This window comes from Temnothorax nylanderi, unplaced genomic scaffold (genome assembly GCF_030848795.1).
Source record: "Temnothorax nylanderi isolate EJ_2023f unplaced genomic scaffold, tnyl_v1.0 TNYL_tig0077_pilon, whole genome shotgun sequence".
Taxonomy (NCBI): Eukaryota; Metazoa; Arthropoda; class Insecta; order Hymenoptera; family Formicidae; genus Temnothorax; species Temnothorax nylanderi.
Window position 1 is genome coordinate 389,361 of NW_027249139.1, and position 15,379 is coordinate 404,739.

The window sequence follows — 15,379 nt, forward strand, 5'->3', positions numbered from 1 at the left end:
ATATACCATATAGAAAAACTGACAATAATAAATGAGCAAGATGTTTTGTTTTCCAACGTTTTCTAAAGATAAAACCTATATTTTTAGACTTGTGCTCACGCCTTTAACTTTATATTTTTAGACTTCAAACTTTTTCGGAGCCTAAAAATATATGCACACAATGCGATCTTTTCTTTAACTGTGTCAAAATTAATATTGTGTCCCCAACTTGCTGATATTATTTCTTATGAATATGATGGGTCCTGAGTTAAAGTATTCGAGAAGGATAGCAAAACTTAACAAGAGTTTCTTATATCCTAATCTAGCAATTCTGGCTATACGAAGACAAAGTTTATTGCATTATTCTTTTATGATGTTATCTTAAAATCATATTATACAATTTCCTTGAATATAAATAATTCCGCAATTTTATTACTAGTACCACATATAATTCAGAGGCCGATAAAACAACATTATCAAAAGTAAATTATAATTAAATGAATCCATTATATAATGTTATTGCAATTGTTATTGATCTATTTATATTAATAGTGTGTGAAAATGCAAATAAATTCATTATAATTGCGTCAATCGTACAACATGCAGGACTTTTCGTCAGATTGATTGCGGAATCGACATTTAAGAATGAACGATTGCGGGTTTACGGTCTCCTGTGCTTCTGGCAGGGGACAGGATTCGAACAAAGCGAACTTAATCGCTAATTGAGTGAGAATAGTTATGAGAGCACAAATGGTCCGGACGATTGATGGACTTTCCTAATTCGCTGGCCGCTGACGGACATGTAACGACGGATTTAATGCGACTTTTCGTATATTTCTCGTCGACCCATATGTTCGTGCAAAACCGACCGCCGAAAGATGACCTCATTCATGCCCCCGATCACAATAGCGTGAAATGTGTCGCCGTTAAATGGGCTACAGGTCGCGTAGAAGCGCGTTCAATGGCACGACTACCGCCTCGTTAGCCTGTCGTTTAGGAATTATATATAATTTGAACCGTTACCATTATATACGTACCACGCGCTCGGCGCTTTTATGGGCACGCGAACATCGATTATGAATTCTATTGGGTTAACGACGAACGACTTTGTACTTAGCCAACTTTCTATCGTAAGTATTCAGCAACCGGAAGCAACGTTACTCCCATTTTAGGACACAAAGGCGCGTTATGTACACGATCTTTCATCGAGAAAGATTATTGTTCAGGAAGATAATACTTGCTGTCATGTTATCAGAAATTCGTGTATCTAAACGATATGGTATAATTTATTGTATGCGAATTTTAGAATTGCAGTAGCTAAAAGATATAAAGATATAAAAAAATGTACAATTACGAATATCATATATTCGATCACAAATATATAATAATTGTGAATAAATTATTGTTCGTTTAGGAAAACCGTCCAAGAGAAAATATGATATAATGCATTTCAAGCATTATGTTATATTTATTTTTCTCCCAGATTACCTCATTCAAATAAATGTTATTTAATATTCCATTTCTATATCACATAACATCATAACTTTTTTATAAAAGTTCTTTCGTGCAGTAATAAACAATAATAGCACTATCGGATATTTCGAAATCTGCTGGACGATGCAATAGATATTCATATGTAAATATTCATCAGATATGTATACTATGTGGAAGATCAATTCGAAATTATTGTAAAACCATTTCTAAATTTGTAATATCGAGTCTGTTCTTTATCGAATCTTGATAAAATCTTGTTTCATGAATTAAGCGTACGAAGTTTAATATTATAAAACTTTTCGGGGTATTGTTTTTTTTTTCTAGTATATGAATATAAACGCGTAGTACGAATTTATGAAAGAGACGCTGTTATATGACGGACACTAGCGCATATACTACTCTAAAAACGACAGAGCATATTTTTTTTCTTTCTCTCTCACCTAAATAACGGCAGCTCTACGTCCATTGATGATGCATCGGAGGTGGCGGCGGCGGCGGCAACGGCAGGGGTCTCTCTAAAACGGGAACGGGAGACACGTCCGGCATGGCGAACCTCAGCTTCTGCCAGAACAACTTGTCCCCCCATACCAGCACGGTGTGCGACGAGATTCTCTTTTTAAGATCGGCGTCGAGATCCCGTGGGCACACACCGCCCACCAGAAGCAAAATTACCGAGCGGCCCTTTCCCTTGAGAGCGTCCCTCAGGGCCGCCTTGAATTCGAACCTGGACCACTCGCCGTGCAGAAAGTTCTTCGACAATACGAGAATAGTGCGCCTCGATGAGTCGGCTGCTTCGGCTACGGCGTCGGCGACGTTGCTGCCGGCACCGAGATCTCGATAATGTAAGCACAGCCTATACGAAGTTTCAAGACCCGGCACGAGAATCGTCGAGACGAAGGCCTCGTCGACCGCAGAATAGGAGATGTAGGCGTCGAACGGTTTCTCCTGATCCTCGAAGGCTGCGGTCTTGTAGCACGCCCGCAGACCGCATCTGCTGGCGGCCCAGGTTCTCAGAGTACGACGATGTCTGATTGCTCCGCACACCAAAGCCACTGCTGCGAAAATCAGCACGACTGTGGCGAGCAGCAGCGGCAGATAAGCCTCGAGCGGATGCGCCTCGACGACGGAAGTCGTGCCCGTTAATGCCGCGCAATTTATGACCGATCCGTTCGCTGGGAGAGTTATGGGCACACCGAGAGAACAGGTGACGCTACGCCAGTCGTTGATTTTCGCCCGGTTACGGGACATCCACTCCCGTACGCGATCTAAATACGAGCACTCGCAGTTCCACGGATTACTGGACAAACCGATGTCGACTAGATATGGATTCTGGCCCAGTTGCCAGAGGGCGAAAGTGCCGAGTCGATTGTTCTCCAGACGCAAGACCTCTAGCTGACGCAGTGGCAAGAATGTACCGTTATCGATATATGTCAACAGATTATTCTGCAGATACAGCTCCTTCAAATTTTCCAACGGCATCAGTTCCACGCCGTTAAGCACGCTTATCTTGTTGTTTTCCAAATGTAGCACAAGCAGCCGCTTCAAACCACTGAAAGTGTGATTGCGGATCGCGATGATGTTGCTATCGTTCGCGTAAAGAATCTGCAAGTTCTTCCGGCCAATGAACGAATGAGAATTTAGTTCCCCGAAATTGTTCCCGTCGAGATAAACCTCCGTCGCATCCATCGGTAATCGACCCGGCAAAGTTTTATAGCCCGAGCTGGAACAGTCGACGACATTCGCCGACCAGGATTGATCGTGATAACACGTGCAGTTCGTCGGGCATGTCATCTCGCAGTCGCAAGCGTCGAAGTCGCAGCAATGGCAGAGAGCGAAGCAGTGAGCCTTGTAAGTGCATAAGAATTGCGAGGATTTGGCTTCCAACAGCGGTATAAACGACTTGTGACGATCGTAAGGTAATCTACAGTAAACGGACTCGAGATCCATCACCCTTGGATGCTGTCTCAGCGTAAGCGAATTGATCCTCTGCAACCACTCCGTGGTGCAGTCGCATATAAAGGGATTTCCGCCAATGTAGAACGCCGGAAGTTGCCTGTTAGATGGCACCGGAGTAAGTTGGAACGCCGAGAGGTTCATCTTGACGATCAGATTCGCATAGAGATCCACTCGAGTGAGATTCGTCTTGGCGAAGAATGTTTGCGGCTCCACGGCAGATATCAAATTATTGTTGACGAACAGTAGCTCGATGGAATCCGGGATCGACCGAGAATGTATCCTTGTTAGCCGGTTAAACGACATATCGAGCGTCTGCAATCTCATATTCCGTGGCGCGACGCCAAGATCCGTAATAAGATTTTTATGTAGATCCATCCACTGTAATTTCTCAGGCAGATAGCTGTAATCAAACTGCGTGATCATGTTGTCAGACATGTTCAGATACAAAAGACCGGGCGCGCTTGCAAAGATGCCGGACATATCCTGCAACAAATTTGAGTCGAGTCGAATCGCTTGAAGCGCCGGATTGGCAGCGAACGCACCGTCCTCCACGAATTCGATTCTGTTCCTGGCCAGATTTAAGATCTGTAGCGCCGGCAATTCCACGAGATCCTCTTGCGTAATATTAGTGATCTCGTTGCCGATCATTCTTAGTCCATACAGACTTGACATTCCTCGGAAACCGGGCTTATTCAGACTTCTGATCTGGTTCTCGCCCAGATCGAGGGTCCGCAATATCCTCATGTCTTTTAGCGCCACCGGTATGCTGTCGAGATTGTTGCCGGACAGGTTTAAATCTTGCATGCTTGAGCAGTTCCGAAAGGCGTCCGGATGAATTCCCTCGAGCAAGTTGGAGTCCAAGGCCAGCAGCGACAGCGCGAATAATCCGTTCAGGGAGTAAGCATCAAGATAAGTCAAACGATTGTGAGCTAATTCTAGGGTGTGTAGATTGCTCATCGGCGAGAAAGTGTCCGCTGATATCGTTGCTATCTCGTTGAATTGGAGATTTAAAATCTGCAAAGTATAGAGGTCTTTGAAGATTGCCGGATCTAACCTGCTAATCCGATTGTACGATAGATTCAGGAGTACGAGGCGTATCAATCCAGAAAATGTCTCCGCGTTCAACCACATGCTAGTCAAGACGTTTCTTGACAAGTCGAGGGTGACTAGTTGATTCATATCGGTCACTAAACCCGGCAGCGCACTGATAGAGTTGTTTTGCAATATCAGCTCCTTCAACGACTTGGTCGCATCTCGGAACAACGCCGCCGGCAAAGCGACGATTTTGTTCCCAGATAGGTCGAGGCTCTCGAGGGACCTGAGTCCGTGCAGAGCCTCGTCTGCTACCATGGAGATCGCGTTGCTGGACAAATTCAATACTCTGAGACGTTTCAACGATGAGAATCCGTTGATTGGCAGTACGGAGATTTGATTGTTCGACATGTCCAATGACTGCACGTCCAGGGAACACGGGGGACGGGCCGACGTGGACTCCAGTTGACGTCTCGGATGCTTCTCGGATACTTTCTCTTCACTGACATCTTGAAATCCGAGTTCCGTGATGTCCTTCAGCAAATTCCACGAGATGTTCAAAGTTACCAAGTTTGATAAGGAACAGAACAGGGGATGTGGTATTTGCCAGATGTTGTTCCATGATAGATCGAGTTTTTCGATCTGCGGCATATTGTCGAAAGCGCCCTTTTCCAACTCCAGATTGTAGTTGGTTTTGTGCCCGTTCAGCGTTCTAACGGTCAAATTACGAAGATCGCGTAGACTGCTGAGTAACTTGGCCGGCCAATGCACCAACTTGCATCCAGTTAGTTTCAACGACCGCAGCCGCCATAGGTGAAGGAAGCTGTCCACGCTGAGTACGCCACTGTCGTCTTCCAGATCGGAGTCCTCGCAGACGATGTTCATGGAGGTCACGTACTCGCTCGTGGCCTGAGAAAAGTTCGTTTTGAGCGAGTCGTTGCCCGTGTAACGATGCACGCAGGTGAGCGCGCCATCCTGGCGCGAATCCCACGAACAATAGTCGGGCAAATCGAGCCTCGGCGGTAGCTCGCTCGTCACGGCGAGCACGTGGTACACTGGCACGAGCAGGCAGTAATAGGCCAATGACAGCGACAGCGATCTTCTCCCGGGACCTTCGTGCCGACCGACGAGCCCACGCATCTTTAGTGAACTCGTTGCCTGCGCTTGGTACCGGTTCTCTGTCTCCTAATCATCACACGCCGCGAGACCGCGTCACGTTACCGGTTATTGCCCACTGCGCGTCTATTCATGCAAGCCTGGTCGAGACGTGTCACTAAAACCACTCGCTCCGTCGCTCAACAACAAGATTCACTCCGATCCGATTAGCGGTGAGCGTTTACGGACGTCAAATGCCCACAATAAATCAACAATAGTCGGTTCGTCAGCGTGATCTCGAAATCGCAACTATTATCACGTAGTGACACTTCAAATTATATCCAAGATTGTTTACACTATGACATCACTTGATTTAAAGCGTCGGTGACTTGTTCGACGCGGCACGGGTGCTCCGTATAATATACGTTTCCTTACAGGCAAAGATAAGCTATTCTATTGTTCGCGATCTTCTCTAAATTCCGCATTCGACTCGGACTCAGTTCTTCAGAACGATCGACAGTGATTACCGAGCCACGTCACGTCCAAGTCGCTTAACAGGCATCAACCCTGTATCAGAATGTTATCCGCTTACGGTGGTTCGCTGACAAACTGATGTCGCGTCTCGCTACGACATCCCGCATTTGGACGAGGGGGACGTGCCCTGTTATCCGCGCGACATTGACGTCTCGTACAAACTTCTCGAATCGCGTCCCGAGATGTGCCATTACAAGATCCCGCACATTACATTACTTCCTCGATGTCGGTGTCGAGGTAAAAGCGCTCCGTTTCTCGATCAGGGTCCATTGAAAAATTAGCCAGGCCCCAAGATCCCAGAAAATGAGAGCTGTGGACGGGGGAACGATAAGAGAAAACGACGATTTCGCGACCCAAGCGATCCGCGGTAACGGAGACGACGCGATGAGTAGACAGAAGGATAGAGATCGGAGTAGAGATCGTCTCCCTACGACGACGGAGACCGTAACACTCGGTACGACGGCCACCGCACGACTGACGAGCGAGATCTCCTCGGCATCTAACTCGACGCAGCGTCCACCAATCGTTTCTACCCCCACCGAGACCGGTGGCGGCAGCACTCACACATAGCGGCGGCGAGCGGCGGCACCCAAGTGGAGTGAGCACGCGCCTACCGCAGGACCTCGGGGTAGGACGAGGACGTCCTGCGTTTCGTACGCGAAGCGCAGCGTCTTTCTTGCGCGTATACGCGCGCCCCACGGTGTAACGCACGCACACGGGCGTACGCCGTGTTACCATTACACGCGATCGACGTACGGACGTGCGACGTGCGACGAGCGGGTAGAGAAGAGAGAAGAAACGAGCGGACATTGCACGCAACCTGTCTGTATCTTCTCGCCGTTCTCCCGATCGGTCCTGCACAGGGCGAGACCAGAGACACGGTATCGGAAAAAAGCATCGACACTTTACTCGTTATTAGAGCCGACAAAAAATATCGATATCCGTGCCGTGCCCGGCGTCGAAAAAGGAAGATATCGATGAATGCGCTATCGTCGATACGCGAGTAAATATCGAAAAAGTAAGGAGACGATCCTATTCACGTGCGCTTTAATGTACTCACGTGCGTAAATAATCGATGCGTTTCTATAAATCTAAAATTCTATCTGTCTAGCAATTAAATGATTAAGCAATTGTGTTATAAGATTTCTAAATGTATTCTAAGGATGCGACGTTGTTCTACAATGCAAGCCGTTTGGTATGGCCAGAACTAGCTTCTGTACTTATCCGGCCTTTCTCGAATGTCCAAGCGAAACGCAAAGCGACAGTAGACAAAAGACGTGAACTGAATGCACGTCCGAAACTAGCTCGAGCGTTACGTGAGTCGTCGTGGACGGTCCTCGACGACGGCGAAGGGACAGCGGCGTCTTGCGCCGTCTTTGCCAGGCGTCTCTCCATCTCGCTCGAGATCTCATCCGAGGAGAGGAGAGGCTTCGTCTGTTCATAGAACTATTCTATGAGAGGGCGGGGAACGCGAGCACGTAGCGCGCTCGTCTCCACGCATACGCAACGCATACTCATCCCGGCTGCCGCTACAGCGTCGAAAGATGGCACACAGGGATGTTGGCGAACGATCGAGAGAGACGGAGAGAAGGACGAGTAACCGGCATGTGCACGACTTTGCGACTCGATTGCCGAACTTACACGAAGAACCGCGAACCGGTCTTTTCCTTCTCCTCGCACCGTGGAGACGCGTTTCTTCTGGACCTACGATATTCGGAGCATCCACCCTGGCATCGACCACCGGTCGTAAAAAGGTTTCGATCAATTTTTAAGTGGCCGCCGAACCAGCACTACTCTCTTTCTTTTTCTCCCTCTCTTTCTGTCTCTTTCTCATTCCCTTCCATTTCGTATCCCGTACCCCCGCCCCCGCTCCGGAAACCGACAAACAACGTTCGCCCGCTTTCTCCGCCATGGTACTCTCTCGATCCGCAGATCGCGGCAGATCGAGAGAGCTCCAGATACGTCTGATGCTCAATAAGCCTCGCTGATTCATGCTCGTTCGGCCGACAAGCGACTTTCGACTTGATCGATGGGAACTCGAAATAGTTTGTAACTTGGTGGCTACGGTCGCGTTGCGGTTTCGACTTCGCAGAATATATTCGCGCGCCTCGCTTTGCCTCGCTCCGCCTCGGCCCTCTGTCCCGTCGGCCTGCCTGCGCTCCGTTCTCGCCCTCGAGGAAGCGGGCATTAATTCATATTAAGTGTCACTTAATCGGGAACTTCGACGGGAAATAAGCGTCGGACCCCATCCTCCCTCTCCCCCTCCCCTCCACCGTGTCCCCTCTCGTTCCGTATCGGATGTTTGTAGCACGATACGAAAGACGGATCACCCGCTTAATTGATGCATAGGCGATAAAAGAGACTTGCCGTATCTTCCGGTAGGTTCCTTCCGGAAAATTGTGAGTTATTAGCCGCGTGGTAAATTCGTAGAAGGAAGATTGTCCGTACAACTCTTCCTTCGTCTTTTATAATGAGCAAAATGTGACTCAAAGCAAGGATATTTAATCCATCTAACGATATTTTATACTCCAATTCCTTACGCTAAAAGAATGAATTGCGATTCGTCCGTAGAAAACGGCATTTGAAAGTTCAAAAAATTTCTAATAAACGTAATACAAAGATAACGTCGATCATGATCGATCATGATAAGACTTTATTTATTATAGTCTCAAGTTACGATAAGTAAATTCGAAAATTAAACACACCTTTCTTATTCAGATAAAACCTATTAATCATAAGTGTGTGGAAATAATCGTAAAATATTTAGACCCTTCTTTTAGCAAAGTTATAGATATGCCTTACTTTTGTGGCCAGTGCAAACGTTCATAATAAATAATAACAAAGCGATTACATTTGTCGGTACAAACACGACTTATTTCGCGTACGTAGACATTAATGTCGCGTCGGAAAAAGATCAAACGCTTCCTCGAATTGCAATTAATTTGTCGCTCCATTACGCGAGGGTTCTCCTGGGAGTCACATTTAATTAAAATCGTTATAACGGCGATCGTGGATCGTTATAGCTCCAATAATAGGCACCGTAGATATCCAACGAGTTTTCCTCCGGGCAAAGATATACGCAGTCTTACTCGGGTGCCTTCTAGAAACGAACCTGTTATTTCTCAGCACACGTCTGCTTCGTTATCAACTAATGTTAGAACAGACTCGCAGTATTAAAAACGCTTGTCGGTTGCGCTACACGCCGTACCTTCAAAATGAAACTTGGCACAACGCGAAATATCTAGTTGTCGAACAAATCGAGATTAAATAGTTCCATTTTCTTTCGAGAAAAACGGTAAAATTATAATATCTATCAAAATTAAAACCTGAAAGACTTGAACATCAATCGATGTTACTTTATAATAGTAGCAGTTTGAACGTGAGATATATTTCATTATTTATTCCGAATGTTACTTCTATTTTGTTTCGCGATAATACAATGTAAGTTTCTCAGCACACACACATTTAGTTGCAATATATTCAAAAATAATTCTACCTTGCTGCTTCGCGTTAAGAACTTTCTTATCCGATTCGAAAATCAATTAGTGGCAGATTTAGTTTCCATGTAAGAGGCGAGTCGCGCGCGTCACCGATGCGCAATCTTATCGTCCGGAATAGCGCCTGGAAATGGCGGGGAAAAAGAAGTTTTAATTAAACCTAGAATAAGAGTTTAATCGAGCAAGAGGGATTAATTGCCGGGAGGGGGGGGGGAAGGGAATTAAAACGACCGTGGGGTCAAAGGAAACTGGCCAGTCTCTTCCGCGCGGTACTCTCGCGACTTCTGAAATACCTCAGGCAAAGCCATCCGTATAAATATGCGCGTGAAATCTCGCTGTGAATGTTCTATTATGTCTAATTAACGGAACGCCTGACTTCACGCGCACAATGAACGCCGACGTGGGTCCCGCTTTTCATTTTCGAGCTATCTCGTCCTATCAAATTCTTCTAATTCCTGGCGATCCGTGGGCGAAACGCGGCTTCTTTGTGCGAAGCACGCTAGAGTGAACAACGGCGAATTTAAAAGAATCTTGCGACCAACTCTCTCTCTTTCTCTTTCACGAGTCGGAAGCTTCACTAGAGTTGTTTCGAGCGTTCTTTCTGTACATTATGAATTAACTGTGTAACTCTCGCCGGGCCAGGTTTATTTTTTACCATCTTATATTGTTTTATTCGAACACATCCCATTTCGCGATTCCCAAGAGACCGCACGCGCAGCTGATGAGAGCGTAAAAATAGCCGGCGAATGGTTTCGCGAATCATTTTTAGCCATGCACTCGCCGTCAGATTTTACCGAGTATTGTTCGATGCACTGGCACCGTGCACAACATATACTATGTCAAACAATAGTATGCTTTACGGTGATTCGATTTATATCGGATTTTTTTGCTGTGTGTTACACATCAGGCGCGCCGTGTGGCCACGGCATGTCGAAGTCTCGTGCAAAATAGATTCGCGTCCGTTTGCCAAACAAGTCTATCACTGCCAACGCGAACGGAAAATACATAGAACGAATCCGTTGTTAGTACGATGACACGTTGCTAGATATGTTTACTGTACCATATGTTTACAGTTTCTCGATGACACAATGGCGTTAAAAATTTATTTATTGTTAGAAATTTCTTGGTACCGTATCCCATTGAACGTGACTACAATTAACCTGGGAACGGTCACCTGGGGTGATTCTTATACCCCAGTGTCGAAAAAATGAAGCTTGCGTAACAGTAACTTTAACGTACTTCTTTCATTTTTTAATATTTTTTGGTTTTTCCTTACTTTTTCTTTCAGAAAATATTGAATAAATCTATATACGTACTCCTCAAATATTAATAAATTATAGAACAATGAAAAATATGCAATATGTAATATAAGTAATAATCATGATTTTTAATTGAGGTATAAAAACATCCTAACACCGAGGTAACCGTTTATGCAAAATATGAGGTTCCCGGACCGTTCCCGGATTAAATTTGTGTAATATAAATTATATATTAGAGAAATTTTTTGATTAATTTGAAGTCGAGATCTCTTCAAGATAAGATGTTACAGAATAAACAATAAAAAAACAATGAGTTTTTCATAAACTACAATCACTTTGAGATTAACTCAGGATTGAATATAAATAATAAAATTTTTATAAATAATAAAATCTTCTACAGTTAATTTCAAGCGGACTTTGCAGAATCCTAATTTAAGACTTAATTTCATTTTAATTTAAGTTACGAAGGTGTTTAATATTGAGTAATGGAAGGTAGGAAAAACGTCCACCCAATTCACTCTAAATTAGTCAAAGAGTTTCTTTTACAAAGTACAAACGTTCTTGAGGTATCTTATATATTTATTGTTTTTCGAATCATACAATAATTCACGATTTCTCGATTAAAAATTAATAAAGATTTATGGTTCTCTTTAATAGTTAATTTTATGTGATATCCACCATCATTAGTTTTGCATGTCGCAAAATTTTATGAGAGCGACAGATTTTAGTGACGCAGTAATAAGTCTCTAAGCAAACGCCATGGGAGAAATCACTGATACGAAAGCAATCGGCAATCAGTTCGCGACTGTCTTTCAATAACGGTGAACGCCCGATGGTGGTATTTACAATTTATCGAAAGTTCGTGACGCATCGTAGACTCTCCCGGAAAGGGCGAGCAGTAAAGGAGAATTGAAAGCTCCGCTCGGTACAATAAAGTATCGGAATTTACAGAACGGCTCTCCGCGATTGTACCGTGCCGCGACTTTTACTTTTGAATAAGTCGAGCCGTCGCGACGCGTTATTAAAGCGTATTCGAGCATTTGCTGTTTCAATATGCAAATCGGCGGGCGCGCGGCGTCCCGCAGGCGGAGAAACATCGCCGTTTCGCAAAGAAAAGAATCGAGAAAGGAACGGCAAATATGGAACGCGAAGGCAATGCGCCACCGCGGCGTAATATCATTAACACTATTTTTTTTAATTTACGAGAAAGAGAGAGAGAGAGAGAGAGAGAGAGAGAGAGAGAGAAAGAGACGAAGAGAGCGAAACTTAAACGTGCAATTTCGCGCGCGCGATGCTCGGCACCGCGCGCGTGCACATGCGGAAAGTACACCGGCGAAAAGTTTCTCGGGATAAAAGGAACTGCTGCGGCCAACACTTTCAAACGACCGTATTTCGACCGGTATTATCCGCGAGGAACGGGAGGAGAGAAACGAACTGCCGGATGCCGCAAATGAGACAGGCGCTTCCCTCCGGAGGAGTCTGGGAGTTCTTCTTAAGGAGATTGACCATCAACGTCGAACAAAGTCCAGAACCGCAATGCCACTCATCGGCGTAGACACCGATCTGCGCGTCGTTCCGGGTCCGCCGGAATGGAACGGTTCAACGGTGCACGGAACTTTGATCCCGCCTTAAACGAATCCGCGAAAATTGCATTGTTGCTACAGCACAATTTGCCCGCGTGCCGACTATGACCTCATATCCGCGAGTTTCTGGTGAACTTCTCGTCGACGAGGGTCGCGGTGGCAAATAGCTATTTAAGTTTGGCCCCCGTAAATCTTATTAGCATTATAGAAATTTTTATATACTTCGTTAAACACACAGCAAACGCAATAAGTGTTCGTTTTGATCCACCAATTGGAGTATCATGTAAAAGAATGTTCCTTATATTTCGCATTGTTTCAACAAAGTTTCTCATTACCGCAATAATTTCAAATTTCGTTGATAATAACGCGTGAGAAAAAAGTTACTTAGAAAAAATTGGAGAAATTTTATGTTATCAAGGTAAAACCTTATATCATTACGTGGAGATAATGTATAACATTACTGATCGGATCGCTTGTTTCTTACAGCAAATAAAAAGAACACCTTGTTAAACTGTCTTGTAAAAAAAGAATAAATCTCTAAGAGGTCGAACCACGCGTAGCAATTTTTTACCACGATTCGATCATTGCAATTCAGATCAATTCTGAGAATGACGCTCTTCTTGTTAGAACCGCGCATCCCTACACCGAATTCCAACTATCTACTTTGCTCGGTCGTACATTCGTCCCATTTAAATCGATTCCTTCGTGTGATGCAGCTCGTCCGAGTTTTCTTTTCCAACATAAATACACTCAGAGAGACGCGTATTTCGCGCTAATTAAAGCAATCTTTATCGAATTACATCTATTTTATTTTTTCTTCTTTTTATATATTAAAAAAGAGATATTTTAATTCGATTAAATGTTTTTGTAAAAATTATGAAAAACAACATTAATATCTATGCGCGTTTTGATCAGATTGTTTTGCAAAAGATTTTGTACTATAAGAATAGCAATAGCATAAAATTTGATATTCGAAAAATCATATAATTTCGTATTATACACAGTAAAAAATTTTGTGTCAATGGAAGTCCACTCTCAATTTTGTGTTAAAATAACTCATTCATCGTGTTATTTTTGACATTTAGAAATGTTATAAATGTCGATATAACATTTCTAAATGTCAAAAATAACACGATGAATGAGTTATTTTAACACAAAATTGAGAGTGGACTTCCATTGACACAAAATTTTTTACTGTGTATAAGTCCAAATTTTGATATTAAAGATGTAAAAAGCATATTATAAGATATATTTTCTACTTACAGCATTACATGCTGTAATCTTACTTACATTTCCTAATTACAGCATTGGAAAAGTTTGAGATGATATATTGATTAATATCTACAGAGAGATATTATACATATATTATAATAGGATTTAAAAGAATTGCGTTTTGTAAATACAGTTTTCAATAAAAACTCTATATTGCGTCTTTTGCTTGAGGTAACGTTCTCTTCGGCCAATCTTTCTAACAATTCAGAGATGCGCAGCGATGCGCGCGGATCGAACTCCGACTTAAACTCCGTTGGAAGACGACTTTTTTTCGTCGTAGCAGTCATTCTAGATCGTTAATTTGACGTATAGAGAGCCCAACGTCGCGAATGCAAGTATAGACCGTACGTACGTGGTCCGGTTTCAATGCGGTGGAGATCCCTTTCAAGTTGCACCGGCAGAACCTGAACGACATTTAACCGGAAACTTGATATCGGTGGACATTCACCGTTCTGAGTTCTTTCAATTGATTGTGCCCGGCACGACAATAAGGATCAGCGACATCGTGGAGCGTATCGTGGGGCGGAAGAAACGGCAGTAAGCGCTATAAACGCGAGAAAACGAAGCGGAGCTTGTCGCTCTTTGTGTATAATCGTGTCACATTGTGTCGGGCGGCCTGAATATTTCGATCTACCCGACCATTCAGGAGTCGACAATAAAATCGGGAGCCACGCGGCGCGGATTGCGAGGAAGAAAAAGAAATAAGGGACTATAAAGTTCTATTAATTATCGTCGATGGCGAAAAAACGCCGATTTCGCCGATGACTCCGGCTTTTAACTGTCGGAGATTCGCATGTCGGTCGGTCGACCGTGTTCGGCTTGAATATTCAAATCGCTTTTCAATGCGAACGCTGGTTGAACGATGTTGCGCCTCTATCCGGCAGGACGTGAATCAATGAGCTTCCATTATTATTTACTTCGGAAGATTGATCATCCCGAGTTTTTAACGTTCTTATCAACATCCCGTGGTGAGCGGTGAATATCGAAAGCTGCCGAATTGAGGCAATTACTCGCGTGATTTATTACATGTCGCGACAATTTTCCGCACTGAAGCGATATGCGCACACCAAAGATGTACTCTATATATAAATATTTGCCTGAACATATTATGTGAACAGTTTAAGTTAAAATATTTGGAGTCAAAAATTCCCATCACACATGACGCAAATATAAAAATACTAAAAAGCATAAGTTTGAACTGGAATTACTCAAGGTAATCAGAATGTGAATTAAATTTTTTTTCGATCAATCTGTAATAATACTAATATAATATCTGAATATTGTAATGCACCTGAAATATATTTTGCAGCATTCGCGATTACATATTTGCAAAGATTAAAGGGATTTGAGCCGCAATACATTCAGTGGGTTATATTACAATACCGTCGTTGACTACAACATAAAGCAATGCCAGATTTATGTAGTATCTTCGAACATGATCTCAGCCACATGAATTGCACATTGAAGTGACAATGTATTGACATTTGGATACCCAGATGTCGATACTAGGCATCTATAATTTGACTCATGAGTATAATAGCATAGAACTTATGATAAATAAATATTCTAAAATTCTTGCATCTGTCTCTCATTAGTAAAGTTTTATACGATGTACAAAAAAATATATATATATATACCTATTGCGAGAAAAAGGTATTCCATAGTTTTTACGATAAGG

General features: G+C 43.6%; 1 protein-coding gene across 1 annotated transcript in view; it reads right to left on the reverse strand.

Moving 5' to 3' along the window:
- Toll-6 (Toll-like receptor 6) overlaps window positions 1–6,570 on the reverse strand; it is a 52,205-nt gene extending 45,635 nt beyond the window's left edge. Inside the window, exon 1 of the mRNA XM_071709459.1 lies at window positions 1,914–6,570. Coding sequence (XP_071565560.1) covers window positions 1,930–5,601 — 3,672 coding nt within the window. The 5' untranslated portion in view covers window positions 5,602–6,570 and the 3' untranslated portion in view covers window positions 1,914–1,929. The remainder of the gene's footprint in view (window positions 1–1,913) is intronic.
- Between the last annotated feature and the right edge of the window lie 8,809 nt (window positions 6,571–15,379).